The following is a 14,375-nucleotide window of genomic DNA, read 5'->3' on the forward strand; positions in this document are numbered from 1 at the left end:
TGAAAGCCCGTGTGTTTGTGTGAGATAGGAGGGAAGGTGGGTGAGTGTTTCTATTTTTTTCTGTCTTCTCGAGGAGTTTAAGGTACATAGCATAGAGAGTGGCTGTCACCCGCTTCAATGGAAGGCAGCCGGTGTTATTTATTTTTTTTTATATAACATTTCCATGTGGTTCAGGAGCAGTTAATTTGGTTTTAACTGAACAGGCTAGGTGGAGGATACAACCCAAACTGACTCATGAAAGATTAAAACTTGTATTTTTCTCTGATTAAGACGGAAACAGAATATTTCTTGTTCCCACCGCAGTTGTACAGTTCGTTCGCCCCGTGATTTACAATGTATAGTGTTTCTAATCTGTGCACTGTGGCGTACTAAGCTGCAGCAAGCTTTACAAAGTGGAGGGGAAAGGAAGAGCACGCTGCCTTGTGACTGAGATGCAGGGCGACAGTTGACCTATAAGGGGCTGACTCACCCCCACGTTCACTTCACCACTAATATATTCACTTAGTAACGCTCAGGGGATGTGCAGTTCTGCTGTGTAAAAATGGCTAAGCACGACAACTTGTACACATCGACTAAAACACAAAGAACACACGCGAGATCTGAACCACGATGGTGTTGCGGAAACAGAAATAAATTTAAAAAAAGGTGCTAAAGGAACTGGTAAAAGTTAAGACGCCGAGAAAAAAAAAAAAAACCTACGTGATGTGTGCACATGAACGCATGCATGTGTGCATTCATACACGCTGCTGATAAGGAGAGCAAAGAGAAGTGGCTATCTATTTCTCAAACAGACAGACAGTCAGAAAAAAAAGAAGACCCTGAGGTTCTTAGAGGCCAGTCAAGTGCCTGTCCATCGCTGAGGGAAAAAGAGAGAATAACTCATCCAGAACAAAAAAAAAGAGACCTAAAGAGCCTCAGATCATAAGAAAGAGGAAGAAAAGAGCAGAGACAGAAAAAGATACACAGACAGAGGCCTGAGTCTTATCAGCGGAAGATTGGTGCAAGAGATAAGGCCTCTAGGCAAGGCGTCGTGTTTAGCCTGTTTGAGGCTTCCTGTCATCATCATTAAGGCGGCTTCTTCGACGGCCGCTGCGGAACAGAGCAGCCATTTGGAAAGACACCCAGTGAAGAGGAAGATAAAGAAAGACAGGACCGTTGGTCAAAAACAAGACCATGGCTATATTAAGTCTAATGAGCAGCCTAAGTACGATCCCATGCTGTGGAAAGGGCCACTTAAACCCAGGCATTCGTTAGCTCCAGAAACATATAAGAATTTTAAAGCTAGTATAATAATATAATATCTTCCTGTTCTTTATTCCACAACATTTTTCCAATAAACAAACAAAATAAAGGCACACGTCATATCTAGAATATCACCTTGTACGTTACCCCCTCTTACTTCCCACATTATACCTCACTACCACACAGAAATGAAAGGTAATACCTACTGTCCTTTAAAACCCAAACTCCAAAGACCTGGTCTAATGAGGCAGTGGTTTGTGTTGGAGATGGGGGATGGAGGGTTGTCTGCTGAATCTAGCTGGCTGACTAGCTGACAGTAACGGTCTGTGACACTTCCCTGCCGCAGGAGTCGTGGGCGCTAGTGTATTGTGACAGAGTGCAACCTTTAAAGGCCAGCGACTGATGCACAACAGCACCCAAACCCAGCGACTCAGCCTCTGCCGGCCTCCTCCTCTTGTCTGCGGTGAGCACGCCTAAAAGCATTTGTGACCTCACAGGCACAGGCATGAACACTCATACTGTACGCTCGCAACGAGACCAGACTTTCTCTTTATTGCTCCACATTCGAGCTTAAGTTGTCTCTTGCATGTTTTCATGTCAAAGTGTCCCTTTGTGAATCTAAAGACGTCGAGGCAGCGATTCAGTCATCATTTGCCTCAAACATTATGATCAATTACAAAATCTGTCTGTCAGCTGCCAATTCGTGTGGAAGTCACAGCCTGTGGCACAAAATGTGCAATGATAACGCAGCCTCCGCGGAAAACAAAATCCTCTACTGCCACCTACTGGTCAGAGTTACTCACACCAGCACTTCACGGGGAACAATAAATGATTCTTTATTGACTCCATCTCTGACATTTTGTTCTGGCTTGTTAATCTCTTCAGGGAAGATTCAGTGTTTTACTAACAGAAGCTGGGTCACTTGGCTAAATTCCTTTGGCCTGATTTCCATTGGGATAACTCAAATTATGTTAATGTTGTCCTCAGTCTGCCAGCGCTGACCTTAGCTTGGATAAAGAAGAATGGTAAGAAATTAAAACAAGAGGGGAAAGGAGTAAAAAAAAAAAAAAAAGAGAGAGAAATAAAGAAAATACGTAGATGGCTTAAAGAAGCCTGTAAATCTTGTATCTGTGGGTTTGTATCGTGTATACCTCTCATAGATTGTCTTGAGCGTGACCTGGTCAGACACTCCTTCAGCCTCTTCCATAAAGAGGATGATCCACGACGTCCTGTAAGGCCACTCCTCTGTCAGGTTGATCCACGACGCCAGTCGGTCCCAGTTGAAGATGATCTGGTTGGCCCGCAACAGACGACCTGTGAGCAGTGGAGGAGAGGATGAGTAGCTTGTTCTGTTACTGTACACCTTGTAAAATTGAATTAGTCATAGATCTGGGTTGACCAAGTAAAATGTACTCATTAAAATGGTTCAAAGATCCGACCCTCCGACCATCGAAGAGTGGATCAACATAATTCAAGAAACTAACAGGATGGAAAAACTCTCATTCACTGTCAGAATTCAAAGGGACACAAAATCTGGACAAAGAAGACTGAGGATGTGAAACCCTTAAGGTCGGACTTTGTATAATTTTTGCTGCTTTCAGTGGATGGAAACTGATTTTTATTGTAACGGTACTTTCCCATAAATGTTCTTTTGCTAGCATATTTAAAATGAGTGGTAGAAATAAAAATTACAAAAAAATAAATAGTTCAATGGTCCACCTCTTCAATCAAACGCAGCCTCTACTGGTCTACAATTAAATCCCACCAGAGCTCTGTTGTGTGTTTTTTCCTCCTCCATGCCCAGTAATATGTCCCCAGTGGCTGACTTACATTAACCAACAAATCCTCTTTGTTAAACAAAAATAAATAAATTGTTAAATCACCTTCATTGTTGATGTAAAAACAAACTGGTTTTGTTATGAGGCTAATGGCAGCGGCAGACAGCGGTTCAGTCGTCACCTGTGATAGAAACGATGTTGAGCAGCCTCCTCATGGTCTGTGGGCTGATGTCACAGAACCAGTCCTCCGTCACCAGCAGCTTGGTCAGGTCGAAGGACATCTGTCTGGTGATGGTCCTCTGCATCTGGCGGCGTCGGTACGTGTCCTTAACACACAAGGACTCGTATTAGCATGAGGTTCGTGATTTAAAATGTTTTAATCTCAATTTTTATCAGGATTTTTTCCCCCAAAGATGAACATATCGCCAACATATCAGTTTGTTTGAATCCAAATTTCACAGTTTAACAACAAGACCAAGAAAACAGGAGCCGTCTCAAAGGCACGAATGAAAAACAACACAGACACAGGACACTTAAAAGCCATATGTTGTACTTAGAAGTTTAAAATCTTTAAAGTTTAGATCTCTGAAGACAAAGCACCAGTAAAACACTGAAGACCCTGAAGGAAGAAAAAGCATCATCACTGTGCATCATGAGAAAAGGCATGTCAGGACCACCATGTGATCTCCGTTTATGTCATCTGAAGACCCGATGCTCCAACAGAGGAACACGTGCAGAAGTGACGATAGGTTTCTTGACGTCATGTGTACTTTTCCACTTAGACATACATAACCAAATTATACATTTGTTGGCTATTTTGGTCTAATTTAAAAACAGTTGCATGACAGCTTTTCAAATCAAGCAGTTATTGACCATCAAGATAATCCAGCAACGGTTTGAACCTTAATGGGACATGAGTGAGTATAAATTCAGTCTTTTAATGGGAAAAACATATACAGTGTTAAACCTATGTGAGAGCAAAGACGAAATCAAAGAGCCACTGTCCAAAAAGCTGAGAAGTCATGACACACAGGCGAGCTATTGACACAGATCTACCGGAGAACATCTGTGATGATATCAGACAGCTGCCATGGTCATGAGCCAAGGCCAGGCTTTTGGTTGACTTTGAAGTCGTAACACCAGTCTCATGACCTCTTTCTCAGAGAGATGAAACATATGGCCACCACTCAGTCAGAACTGAAAAGGTCTATCATAAGGACACCCCTGTGTGGCTGACTTTCCAGCATGTATTGACTTTTACTGTAGTTTCACGGGGCAATTCAAGCGAATGTTTTTGTACTTTAGAAGCACTGGAATGCTCGTTTTCCCCATTATGGCGCTTAGTTTAATTCCAATTCGTGTAAATAAGATGTAGAGATACTCATAACGCCTTTCACTTGAGAAGCCACATGAAAATGGAGAGCCACTAATTCATTTTCCCCTCCTGCCCTCATTTTAATCTCCACTTGTAGAAAAAGGGCCCTCCTGCCAAGAGCTAGCTAGCGGCGGAGGGCATATAAAAAGAGAACGCTGCCCCATAATAAAGGGGCCAACACCAATAATTGAGGGTACTAGATAAACCCGAGGTACAAACAAATGTCAAACAAACAAACAAGACAGGGAAGCGGGAAGGAAGGGGGGGTAGCGGGAAGGTCTCGCAGGAGGGAGGAAGGCATCAGCGACAGCAGCAGAGTCACTTAGCCTCCTGCCAGCAGACCTGGTGCCAGTGTTTTGTCACAGGGACCCACTGCTGCTAGGCCTTGTCATTAGGCTGTGGCAACCCAGCAGGAAGGATAAACAGCCATTACATCAATTACACCAGGAACCTTGGCCGCACACCGAGCACCTCTCTCTTTTCGTCTCTGTGTGTCTCCTTCTGTCCTCTGGCCTCTGCTCTGCCTGCCAACACCACGCCTGTACTGAACACCCCCTTCAGGGAGGAAGGCTGAAAAGCAAGAGCGGCGAGCGGTGATGCTGCAGCATTTCTCACCCAAACCCAACGCTTCATGTTCAAGCCGTGGTGAGCTGACTGCAGTTTCATTTTGTCTGATTAAAGAGATCAAGTATTGGTAATAGGAACATGTCTGGATGACATGGGTTTTGTGGGAGGAAGGGTAATGAAAAAAAAATTTATCTCGCTGTTTACGAAACAACCGTCTCCATTTTATTCGTATTTCAAAACCTTTTTATTGGATTTATTGATTTTTTAAAATTTGGTTGTTATTGGTTTTGGTCTACCTCATTTGTATTTAAAGGAAAAATGAAACTCCTTTCATGATGTTAACATTCTAGACAGAGAAGACAGATGATTTGAGAGGATTGAAAGCAGACACCTTGGTTAAACTCAAACAGTCATCTCAAAATAGAGGAGGAGGTCTATGACAAAAGTTATCAGGCACTCTTTAGCTCTCTCCTCGAGACTAGTAACATTAAGGAGGGACTGCTTTACCACTGTTATCACCTTGAGTCACCCCTGACTAGGCAGTTTTTCCAGCCATTTACACCACAAGGCATGTGAGTGTTGGGTCATTATGGGTCTTTAGCCAAAGGACATGAAGGTGAATATACATCCCCATCCAGCAGTTAAAGGTAAATATGAAGCTTATTGCATGAGAGGTGAAATGTCTTCCAGTTGCCTCCTACTGAGGCTCTTAGGACTTATTAAAACGCCACTTCTTTCTATTTCTACGTCTCTCATCCATGCCATTCTTCAACCTACAACCCAAACCATCTTTGTACTGCCACTCCTTCCATTTCTCTAATGTACCATGGCTCATCCTTGTTTTCCTAATTTACAAAGCTTGAGTGGGGCCAAGAACCCTTGATGTGGGCCTGAAAACCACACAAAAAAACATATGGTGCATAATATTGGCCGGAACAAATAAACTTGACTTGAATAGCCGTTACCCTGCGATTAAGGGTGCTCTTGCTGCCAAACTTGGCCTGGTCTGGGGCCAGGCTGCCCTGAGATAGCTTCCTGTCCATGTCTTCATGCCATCCTGAGGAGAAGCAAAAAGAGTCAATAGACAAACTCAGACTTAAAACAGCATCTGAACCTACACATCCCTTATACTTTCAGACACTACAGTGTGTTGTGTATTTTGTCTTTTACCCTCGGCAGGGACCGCCTCTCCGTTGGTGGGCGTTGCCATGCAAAGTTTTTTGGCCGTACTGAGTCCTCTGCTGTTGAGGAACACGGGCAGGTGGACAATGTTCCTCATGTAGTCGTGTCCATTGATATTGGAGTCTCTCAGCACGCTGTTGAGGTTTTGGTTGATAGCTTTGATGATGATGTGAGGGTCGCTGGCAAAGATGGAGATGAAAGGGCCTTTGGAGAAGAGCACCCTCACCTGGAATGAGAAAGTCACCAAACGTGTAAATGACGTTTTTTTCACTGCCTTTTAAACTGCATTAGTAATGTTACTAAAACTATACAAGCCTGTTGAGTTTTCAGCACAGCAGCTCCCTCTGTAGCGTGCCTGCTAATTTAACGTCAAAATGAGTAGCTCACAATCGAATCAATCCATGACTTGACAACTCAGGCTGATATTCATCTGTAGTATTTAAACTTAATGACTTCTGTGAGAGCTGACTGTTCACAGCACATGGTGCTGGGGATTTCCACTCTGCTAACTAAGGAACACTGTCCAAGTGTCATAGGACATTGATTTGTGTTACATGCATTCATGGTTTGTTAACCCCTGGTCAGCACCCTCGAGCTCGCCCCACAGGACGATGAACTGCAGTTCCTAAAGCAGCTGCCTACACCCTCGACTGAGGCGCCGTCACATGATGTTTACATCTTAGGCGCACAATATTTGATTTTTAAAAAATACAGAGACTAAAAGGGGGAAAAAATTGTAATTAATAAAGGTGCAATTTATAAAATAGGGAGCGTGCTTTTTGAATCTCCTTCAACGGAAGATGGTCTCAGAGTGACTGGAAGGTGCTCGCAGAGAAGAGAAGATTACATTAGCACACAGGAGGTTGCCATCTTCTCTGGGATTACTTCACCAAATAATAACATTTGGCTAAAGGAAATTACATTACAGCAGCTGGGAGGAAGAATCTAAACTTGGAGGTGAGCTGAGGCAGCTGGGAACACCAAGGTGGCTTCACTGCCACAGACATGTGTGGGCTCCGTGTGCACAGGTGGAAGAGCCACTTTAAGCTGAGGCCAACAGCAGCTGCTCCACAACAGTTCGTGGTTGTACTTCTTGTTTGAGTGGCACATGTCAAAAAGCGGCATTCTGTCATTAGCTTGCTGTCTTTCAAGAGGATGCTGATCTCATCGTCTATCTGCAAACACACACCGTGTCTAGCATCTGCAGCACTTTGTCCTGTTCACAAGCGTCCAGGCCGTCAATGATCACCGCCATGCGTGTTTGGTTCTGGGTGAAGCCATCGATAGTTTTGGCCATTTTAGACATCAGCTCCACTTCATGCTTCAAAACCTGGTGGGAAAATAAATCATGATTCAAAGCAATTTCATTTTTAATGTTTATGTACTATTTAAATAGAGAGCAAAACTTCATAAGCCAATAGAACGTCCCATTCATTACGTCATTAAGATGCCCAGAGAGCTCCACGTATCCTCGATTGGGTTCAAATAATAAAGTGTATTTATTGTTCTACCTTCATAAATCCTTCACTCTTGAGTTGGTGCAGGTTGTTGGCAGCGCTGTGCAGGCGTTTCCTCTGGGAGTTGAAGACAGAGTCAGCCACCTGCCACCAGGTCCTGCAGTTGAGCAGTAAGGCCAGGCCCACCACACTGGCCATGGCTATCAACACGGCATTTACTGTCAGATTCGCTTGGTCCACCTGAGGAGGAGGAACAAGAGGAAAACTAATTAAAAGACAGGCACTTAGTCAGAACTGTGTCTACAGATAGTCTACTGGGTAAGGCCCCTGTTGCCCAAATGAATCCATATCGCCCTGCCCTCTTACTTTAAAGTAAAAAATAGGAATTTCGGTAAATATTAATGAAGAATCCATGTTCGACAACTCATCACAAACAACTACAGAATTATAGATGATATGTACTGGCCAGTGATTGGGTGGATTCCTTCAGTAAGAACTACAACACAGAAAACAGAGCAGGCGTTTCCATACAACTATACATCTTAAAAACTCTCCCAAAAAAGTCATTTTAAATCGATTCAACCCACCTTAAAGATAGCCAGCAGTGCCATACCAGTGATTAGGCAGCCTAGTGTCACGGCAAACAGCACAAACGAAGGAACACAACAAGTTTTCTTCCATTTCTGACCTGAGGTGTTTGAGAAAGACAGACAATAATATTAGATAGATACACAAAGCAGACAAAATCGTGGCATAATACCTACACTCACATATTAATCAGGGCTCCAGACTGCAACCAAAATGGTCGCAACCTTTTCTGGAGAGGTTCAGAAATCAGAAATTTCAAGCGGTCGCATTGGCGCGAGCGCACGTTGATCGTTGGGCTGTATTGGTGTCGCTGTAACCGCAGGCAGCTATTGTGTTAACCACAGTGGTGGGAAGCAGCCCTTTTAGAACTTCGTGTGCTGCGGTTTTTACGCTTCAAAATGAGGTCTTCTCGTTAAAAACGGATCACACCTAAATGCGCTGTATCTGACTGCATGTAGAAAAAAAGTCACTCGGTTTCATATTGCACAAATCTGACACCAGAACGCCCTAGTTTTTTATTTTTTTGGTCACACACCTGTCTGAGCACCGCAGCCACCAACAGCAGCTACTGTGGGGCGTTTAAGGAACATCGGTAAAGCGTAGAGTCTATCGATAAGATATCAAGTCACATGTTTTTTCCTGTGGTAAGGTGAGGGGTGCGACTAAATGAAAAAGTTAGTGTGGAGCCCCGTTAATACTCTGAGGAAGGATGTAGTTAATGATGAAACCACTGGCTTAACAGTTTGGTGTTAGGATTTTTGACAGCAGCCGTACTATGGTACATGAACGTGTCCCCTGGAGCTGTATTTGCAGACATCAGTAGAAAAACAGCTTTTAGAGACGATTCATTTTCGCCTAGTCGTGGTCATTTGATTATTTACTGACACTTAAAAAGAGGTCCAGCTAGCTATGGTAATCAATACACTGTGCCCAAGCAGTGGCTGAGTCTAAGTTTGTACCTCTTTGAAGATGGCACCCCACAGAGGCAAAGGGGAACAAAAATCTGCCTCGTACGTTGATTTGAAGTGACGCAGCAGAACCCAGTGTAATTGTTATATTTCACAGTTCCTTGCTGTTCACAACTACAATAACAAAGCCAGGACACGTTCAAAAATAACCGACTACGAAGATGATCAAGAGAAATCTGTTTCTATTGGAAGTGAGCTGTGGTCCTAAATCTACTCTGCTGCTCTGCTCATTCTCCCTTTTCAACTTTTTGAAGAATACTGACATTTTTGGATTTAACCTTGCCACACTATTATTATTGGTGTTCATATTAAGCAAGTAAGAACCAGTCCACTGCAGGCTAGCTCGGTGTTACAAGCATGACACGTAACGGTAAGCAGGCGGGTGAAGCCGCCAAACCCAACCAAACGTATTTAGCTCGGAGGGCGACAGATATAAGGGAAGTGATGGTCACACACAACCACAGCCTGTTCCACAGAGCTCTCTCTTTCTTTTCTCGTTGACCCGCCGACCCAATTTGTGCAGCGGCCTTCCGGGAAAAGTCCCAGTTCTCCATATGACCACTTCAACATTTTGTGTTTGTTTGTCAGTGTGTGCTTGGGGTTCACTTCGCAGCGATGCACCACTGCAGAACACAAAAAAGTGAAATACTAGAGTTTGCACTGACTATGTCATTACGCTTGGTCCCATTCTTAAACAGCATTCCTAACAATCTAATTTTGCTTAGATGCAAGCTAGGGACAATTAGAACCTTCTTATCAAGGGGCCTGGTTTACAGTGCAAATGAAGAAGGAAACACTTTGATAAATCTGGCTGCATTGTCAGTGCACATTGTACAAAAACGCTATATTTACATCATGACGAATGAAAAAAAAAACCAAGCAACACATGTACTGGCACCATCGAGGAACCTCAGCCCTCAACCTACTTCTATTTGACAGTATTACACTTATTGTACATTTTGCTTTTTACATGTATTGTTTATTTTTGTCTATCTATCTATCTATCTATCTATCTATCTATCTATCTATCTATCTATCTATCTATCTATCTATCTATCTATCTTGTGAGAAACTGACAAAAAGTTGTCAGCTGGTATGTGTAAATGTTCTAGTCTTTATTATCTCCATTAAATTTAATTTCATTTTTATTGTGACTGTGTGTGTTCGCTGACATAAAGCCAAAGACAGTGATGTCACCTTGGACCTCGTCGTTTTTGAAAACCCTGAAGAGCCTGGTGGCCAAGAAGCCAAACTCCCTCTCGCAAGCGTCTGACAATGTGGCAATCATTTCAGCCATGGAGGTCTCTCCTCCAACGCTGGACAGACGATTATAATCTGTGAACAAGAACCTGCGAAAGAGAACAATTATGTTGTATTGTCAGAGCGCACAGCAACGGAAAGATAGGACTGAATGATTCATTTTAGCAATATTGTTAATACTGTAGAATAATCATAGTCAGCAGTGCTAAAATGTGTATTAAAATAAAATGAGCAGCTCATATCAATCCAGCGTTTCAATCAAAGCAATTGTGAACATGTAAGCGCATTTTTTTCGTTAAAGCTTTTTTGTCAAGACTAAAATAATGAACATGTTTTTCTGTGTCTGTACGTCGCCGCTACCTGACAGGTAGGGCACGAGTGGTCTGCTCAGGAAGTTCCAGAGGGTTGACAAACATCAGCTTGAGCAGCAGCTCCAGGTAGCCGACCTGGCGAGCCAGACGGGTGCTGATGACCCACGCCCAGTTCCAGCTCTCTCTCTCGCGTCGGCTCCCGAAGTACACCAACACTGGATACAGGAAATAACAGGCGGTGAACATTGCTGCTCCATGTGTTTGATTTCTGTTCTTGAACATCAACATCTTAAGAGTTTCAAGAAAAGGATATTAGTTGTGTTATGGCTCCCTCTTGTGGCTCCGTCAATGCAGCTGTGACATCTCACCAAGCTTAAGTGATTTCTAAGTCATGTGTATTGATATTTATTTGGTATGTTTTTTATTGAAGGAATTTCCAAATACATCAACTGGTCTATTTTTTAACTTTGAAGCTTCCCACAAACCCTCACAACAGAACAGAAAATATGCCAGAACTGAAATGAAGATGGAAACTCTGTGGGGTCAAAAATATTTTTGGATATTTTGCTGGTCAGAAATCCTTGAGAAACCCTGCCCTACATTCTCTTTGGACAGCCGGATGGCATGGTAACAAAGCCCGAGCTGCGGTTCAGCCCCGAGCATCTGTTTTCTTTAAGAGGCCCGAACATGTCCGAAGGGAGGCTGCTGCTCAACTGACCTTTCACTCTCACGTCACTACGGGGCGAGTCAAACGAAAGCAGCCTTTCAATATCCGATTTCTAGCTCGCCTGTCTCCTCACCGAAAAAGATGTAGAGCAGCGCGAGGAGGCTGAGGGAGACGGCGATCGCCAGCTTGGGATCAACGGTAAAGCCCAGGACAAGGGCCACTGAGCCGCAGAGCAGCAGGGTGAGGAAGACCACCAGCCAGGAGAACTCGAACAACGGCTCAATCTGCTGGCCGGCAAAAGTCTTCATCTCATCTGATGGACGATACAGAGATAACAGGAGAAGCCAGAACAAGAGAACTAGTTAAGAAAATGAGGAAAGGCACTGCACAAAGAGCACATTTCTGTACTTCTTCTCACATTAGATGGCTTCTCTGATGCTGTGGGATTACTTACCCTCCAGTTTTTTAAGGAGGAAGGACTTGCCGCTACCCCACTGAGCGTACAGGCCAACACAGATTGGCGGCTGCATGGTGGGCTCACTGAGGATATCTGCTAAAGCGCTGCTATATAGGTCATAACCCAACATGTCTCCATCTGACTCCGAGGGGGACAAGTGCTCTGACGGAGAAAGACAGAAAGTTGAAGGGACGAAAGTTAAACAGTGGAGAAAAAGGTCAAATGAAGCAGGTTAACAAAGTTTATTTTGCTGCACTTCTTTCTAAACGAAATGGATAAATGGGTCATACTGGCTCCAAATATCTGCGTCAGGATGCTCTTCTGGTGGGTGCAGTCGATGTTGTACGGCGTCTCGCCAGCTTTGTTGGGGCGGTACAACAGGCGGCCATCTTTGGGGTTTCTCAGCAGCAGCTCGGCCAACTTTCGACTTCGCCCACGGATGGCGATGTGGAGGGGCGTGTCTCCTTTCTGAGGGAAGAAATACGCAGAAACTACTATTTGCTGTTCGTCGAAAAACTAAAAACAGAAACTCCAGATCACAAACGAGTATTGTTACGACGAGGTTTTTTTAGCGTGTTTTAAACTGTACCTTGTCGATTGCAGACACCTTGGCTCCTTTATCCAGCAACAGCTCCACTATCTCGATGCTTCTCATTTTGGTGGCTTTGATAAGTGGGGTCTCTCCCTCCTACGACACAAACACACACAACATCTCAAAGTTCATTTGATTCTGGAGCTCATTTAGAACATAAAAGGCCACTCAAATTTACAATCAATCAACAATACACAAGTGAAAAAAGATGCCACTCCCTACACACTTGTCTTCCAGAAAAAAAAGGCAAAAAGCTCGGTTCCCCCTTTCCAAAACAGTTGTGAATGAAAAAAAGCCTGCAGTCGTATTTTATTTAATACATGAATGGAAATAATTCAAGATGAGAACTCAAGAGAATTAAGAAGACAACTTTGTTAGATGAGAAGCAACAATAAAAAATTCAGAGAAAAGCCGGATTACGTTTTACTCTTTTACCCCTGACGATGCGTACCTTGGTGCAGCTCTCGGTGTCAGGATTACACTGCAGGATGTCTCTCACCATGGTGGCGTTGCCTTTTTCCACTGCCCAGTAGAGGGCAGTCTTTCCATCCTGATGTGGAAAGGACAAAGAAGAAACAAGAGCGTGTTACAAGTGAAAAGGTGTGTATAGCTGTGACTACAATATAGTATTCTGTATTGCACGTAGCAGTTCTGTGCAACGTGTAGCATCATTTATGGAGTGTGAAGGTGTGCTTACGTAACCATAACATGTTCTCACTGAAGAAAAGTTCCCTCTACCCAGAATCAGCCGGGATAAGTAAACAGCATTGAGCGACAGTGTGATGCCTTACATTGTGTACACGAGGAGGCCTCCCGCATGCTTTTAAATATCAATAAGTCTGCGCAGACAGCGGGAGAGGAGCTCCTACCTGGCCCCTGACGTCAATATCGGCGTATTTGTTCAGCAGAGCTCGGACTATCTCCACATGGCCTCCTCTGACGGCTCCGATCAGCATCGTCTCCCCGCTCTGAAAGACGAGAGGAAAACAGAGAAACAAGAGACAGAGAGACATGAATAGTGTTTCATTTAAACTGTATTTCATACTAAACATTTTATAACGGCAGGCTGGTGACGCTGTGGTCGTGTGCCTCACCCTGTCTGGAATGTTGACATAGGTGCCAGCGTCGAGCAAGTCCTGCACAATCTCCGTGTGTCCCTCCTTGGCGGCGATGGCGAGGGCTGTGTTGCCGTCCTTGTCGGTCATGTTAACGTTCGGGTTTCTCTTCAGCAGCTCCTTGACGACCTCGGTGTAGCCGCCTTTCACTGCCACGATCAGAGCCGTCATCGAATTCTGCAAAATTCAACAAAGAAACGCATCTGAGAGTCCTTCAACCCCAACGTTTCCCAGGTGTGTTTTAAACTGTTCCAATGATAAATGCTCAATAAACAATAAAGATCATTCAACAAGCAACAACTAGCTGTATTTCTCACACGCTGTCTGTTTATTCCAGCAGCTTCGGGGACACTGCAGGCTTTATGACAATTTATTATTGACATCTCGTTAACAGAGCCAAATAACTCATGTACTTTCCACACGCCATAATCTCCTAATCATATGTAAATTAACTGCTCTGCAACATTAACTACTGCAGTTCCATCTGATTATTGATGGTACGTATGAAACAAACACATCACTCACGCTATCAGGACAGATGTAACATGACTCGAAGGAGCGCAGATGTGCTGCATCCCAGATGTCATCAATTATTAAATATGTGGTTTATTGTGTTTGTGCCACTTACCGGCACTCAAAAAAATCATAAATAAACAATTTTCTATTTCTTTTTTTTCAGACTTTACAATTTTAAAGGCTTCTTAAACATCCCAGACTTATTGAAGAACATCTTATCATTGTTAATAAAAGTGATGTGGCTGATGCTGTTTTTAACCATTTCATTGTCGTGACATGTTTGGCAGCAGAGACACACTT

The 14,375-nt window shown here is 43.6% G+C and overlaps 1 protein-coding gene across 1 annotated transcript in view; it reads right to left on the minus strand.

Moving 5' to 3' along the window:
* Positions 1-2,336: 2,336 nt before the first annotated feature.
* Positions 2,337-14,375, minus strand: part of LOC103371590 (kinase D-interacting substrate of 220 kDa-like) — a gene marked incomplete at both ends in the record, with an annotated part of 16,218 nt that continues 4,179 nt past the window's right edge. Inside the window, 16 exons of the mRNA XM_008300962.1 lie at positions 2,337-2,556; positions 3,202-3,346; positions 5,928-6,019; positions 6,133-6,370; positions 7,334-7,474; positions 7,656-7,841; positions 8,189-8,289; positions 10,355-10,506; positions 10,778-10,943; positions 11,529-11,708; positions 11,850-12,014; positions 12,143-12,320; positions 12,442-12,540; positions 12,896-12,994; positions 13,314-13,412; positions 13,539-13,736. Coding sequence (XP_008299184.1) covers positions 2,337-2,556; positions 3,202-3,346; positions 5,928-6,019; positions 6,133-6,370; positions 7,334-7,474; positions 7,656-7,841; positions 8,189-8,289; positions 10,355-10,506; positions 10,778-10,943; positions 11,529-11,708; positions 11,850-12,014; positions 12,143-12,320; positions 12,442-12,540; positions 12,896-12,994; positions 13,314-13,412; positions 13,539-13,736 — 2,459 coding nt within the window. The remainder of the gene's footprint in view (positions 2,557-3,201; positions 3,347-5,927; positions 6,020-6,132; positions 6,371-7,333; positions 7,475-7,655; positions 7,842-8,188; positions 8,290-10,354; positions 10,507-10,777; positions 10,944-11,528; positions 11,709-11,849; positions 12,015-12,142; positions 12,321-12,441; positions 12,541-12,895; positions 12,995-13,313; positions 13,413-13,538; positions 13,737-14,375) is intronic.

This window comes from Stegastes partitus, unplaced genomic scaffold (assembly GCF_000690725.1).
Source record: "Stegastes partitus isolate 25-593 unplaced genomic scaffold, Stegastes_partitus-1.0.2 Scaffold1613, whole genome shotgun sequence".
Lineage (NCBI taxonomy): Eukaryota > Metazoa > Chordata > Actinopteri > Pomacentridae > Stegastes > Stegastes partitus.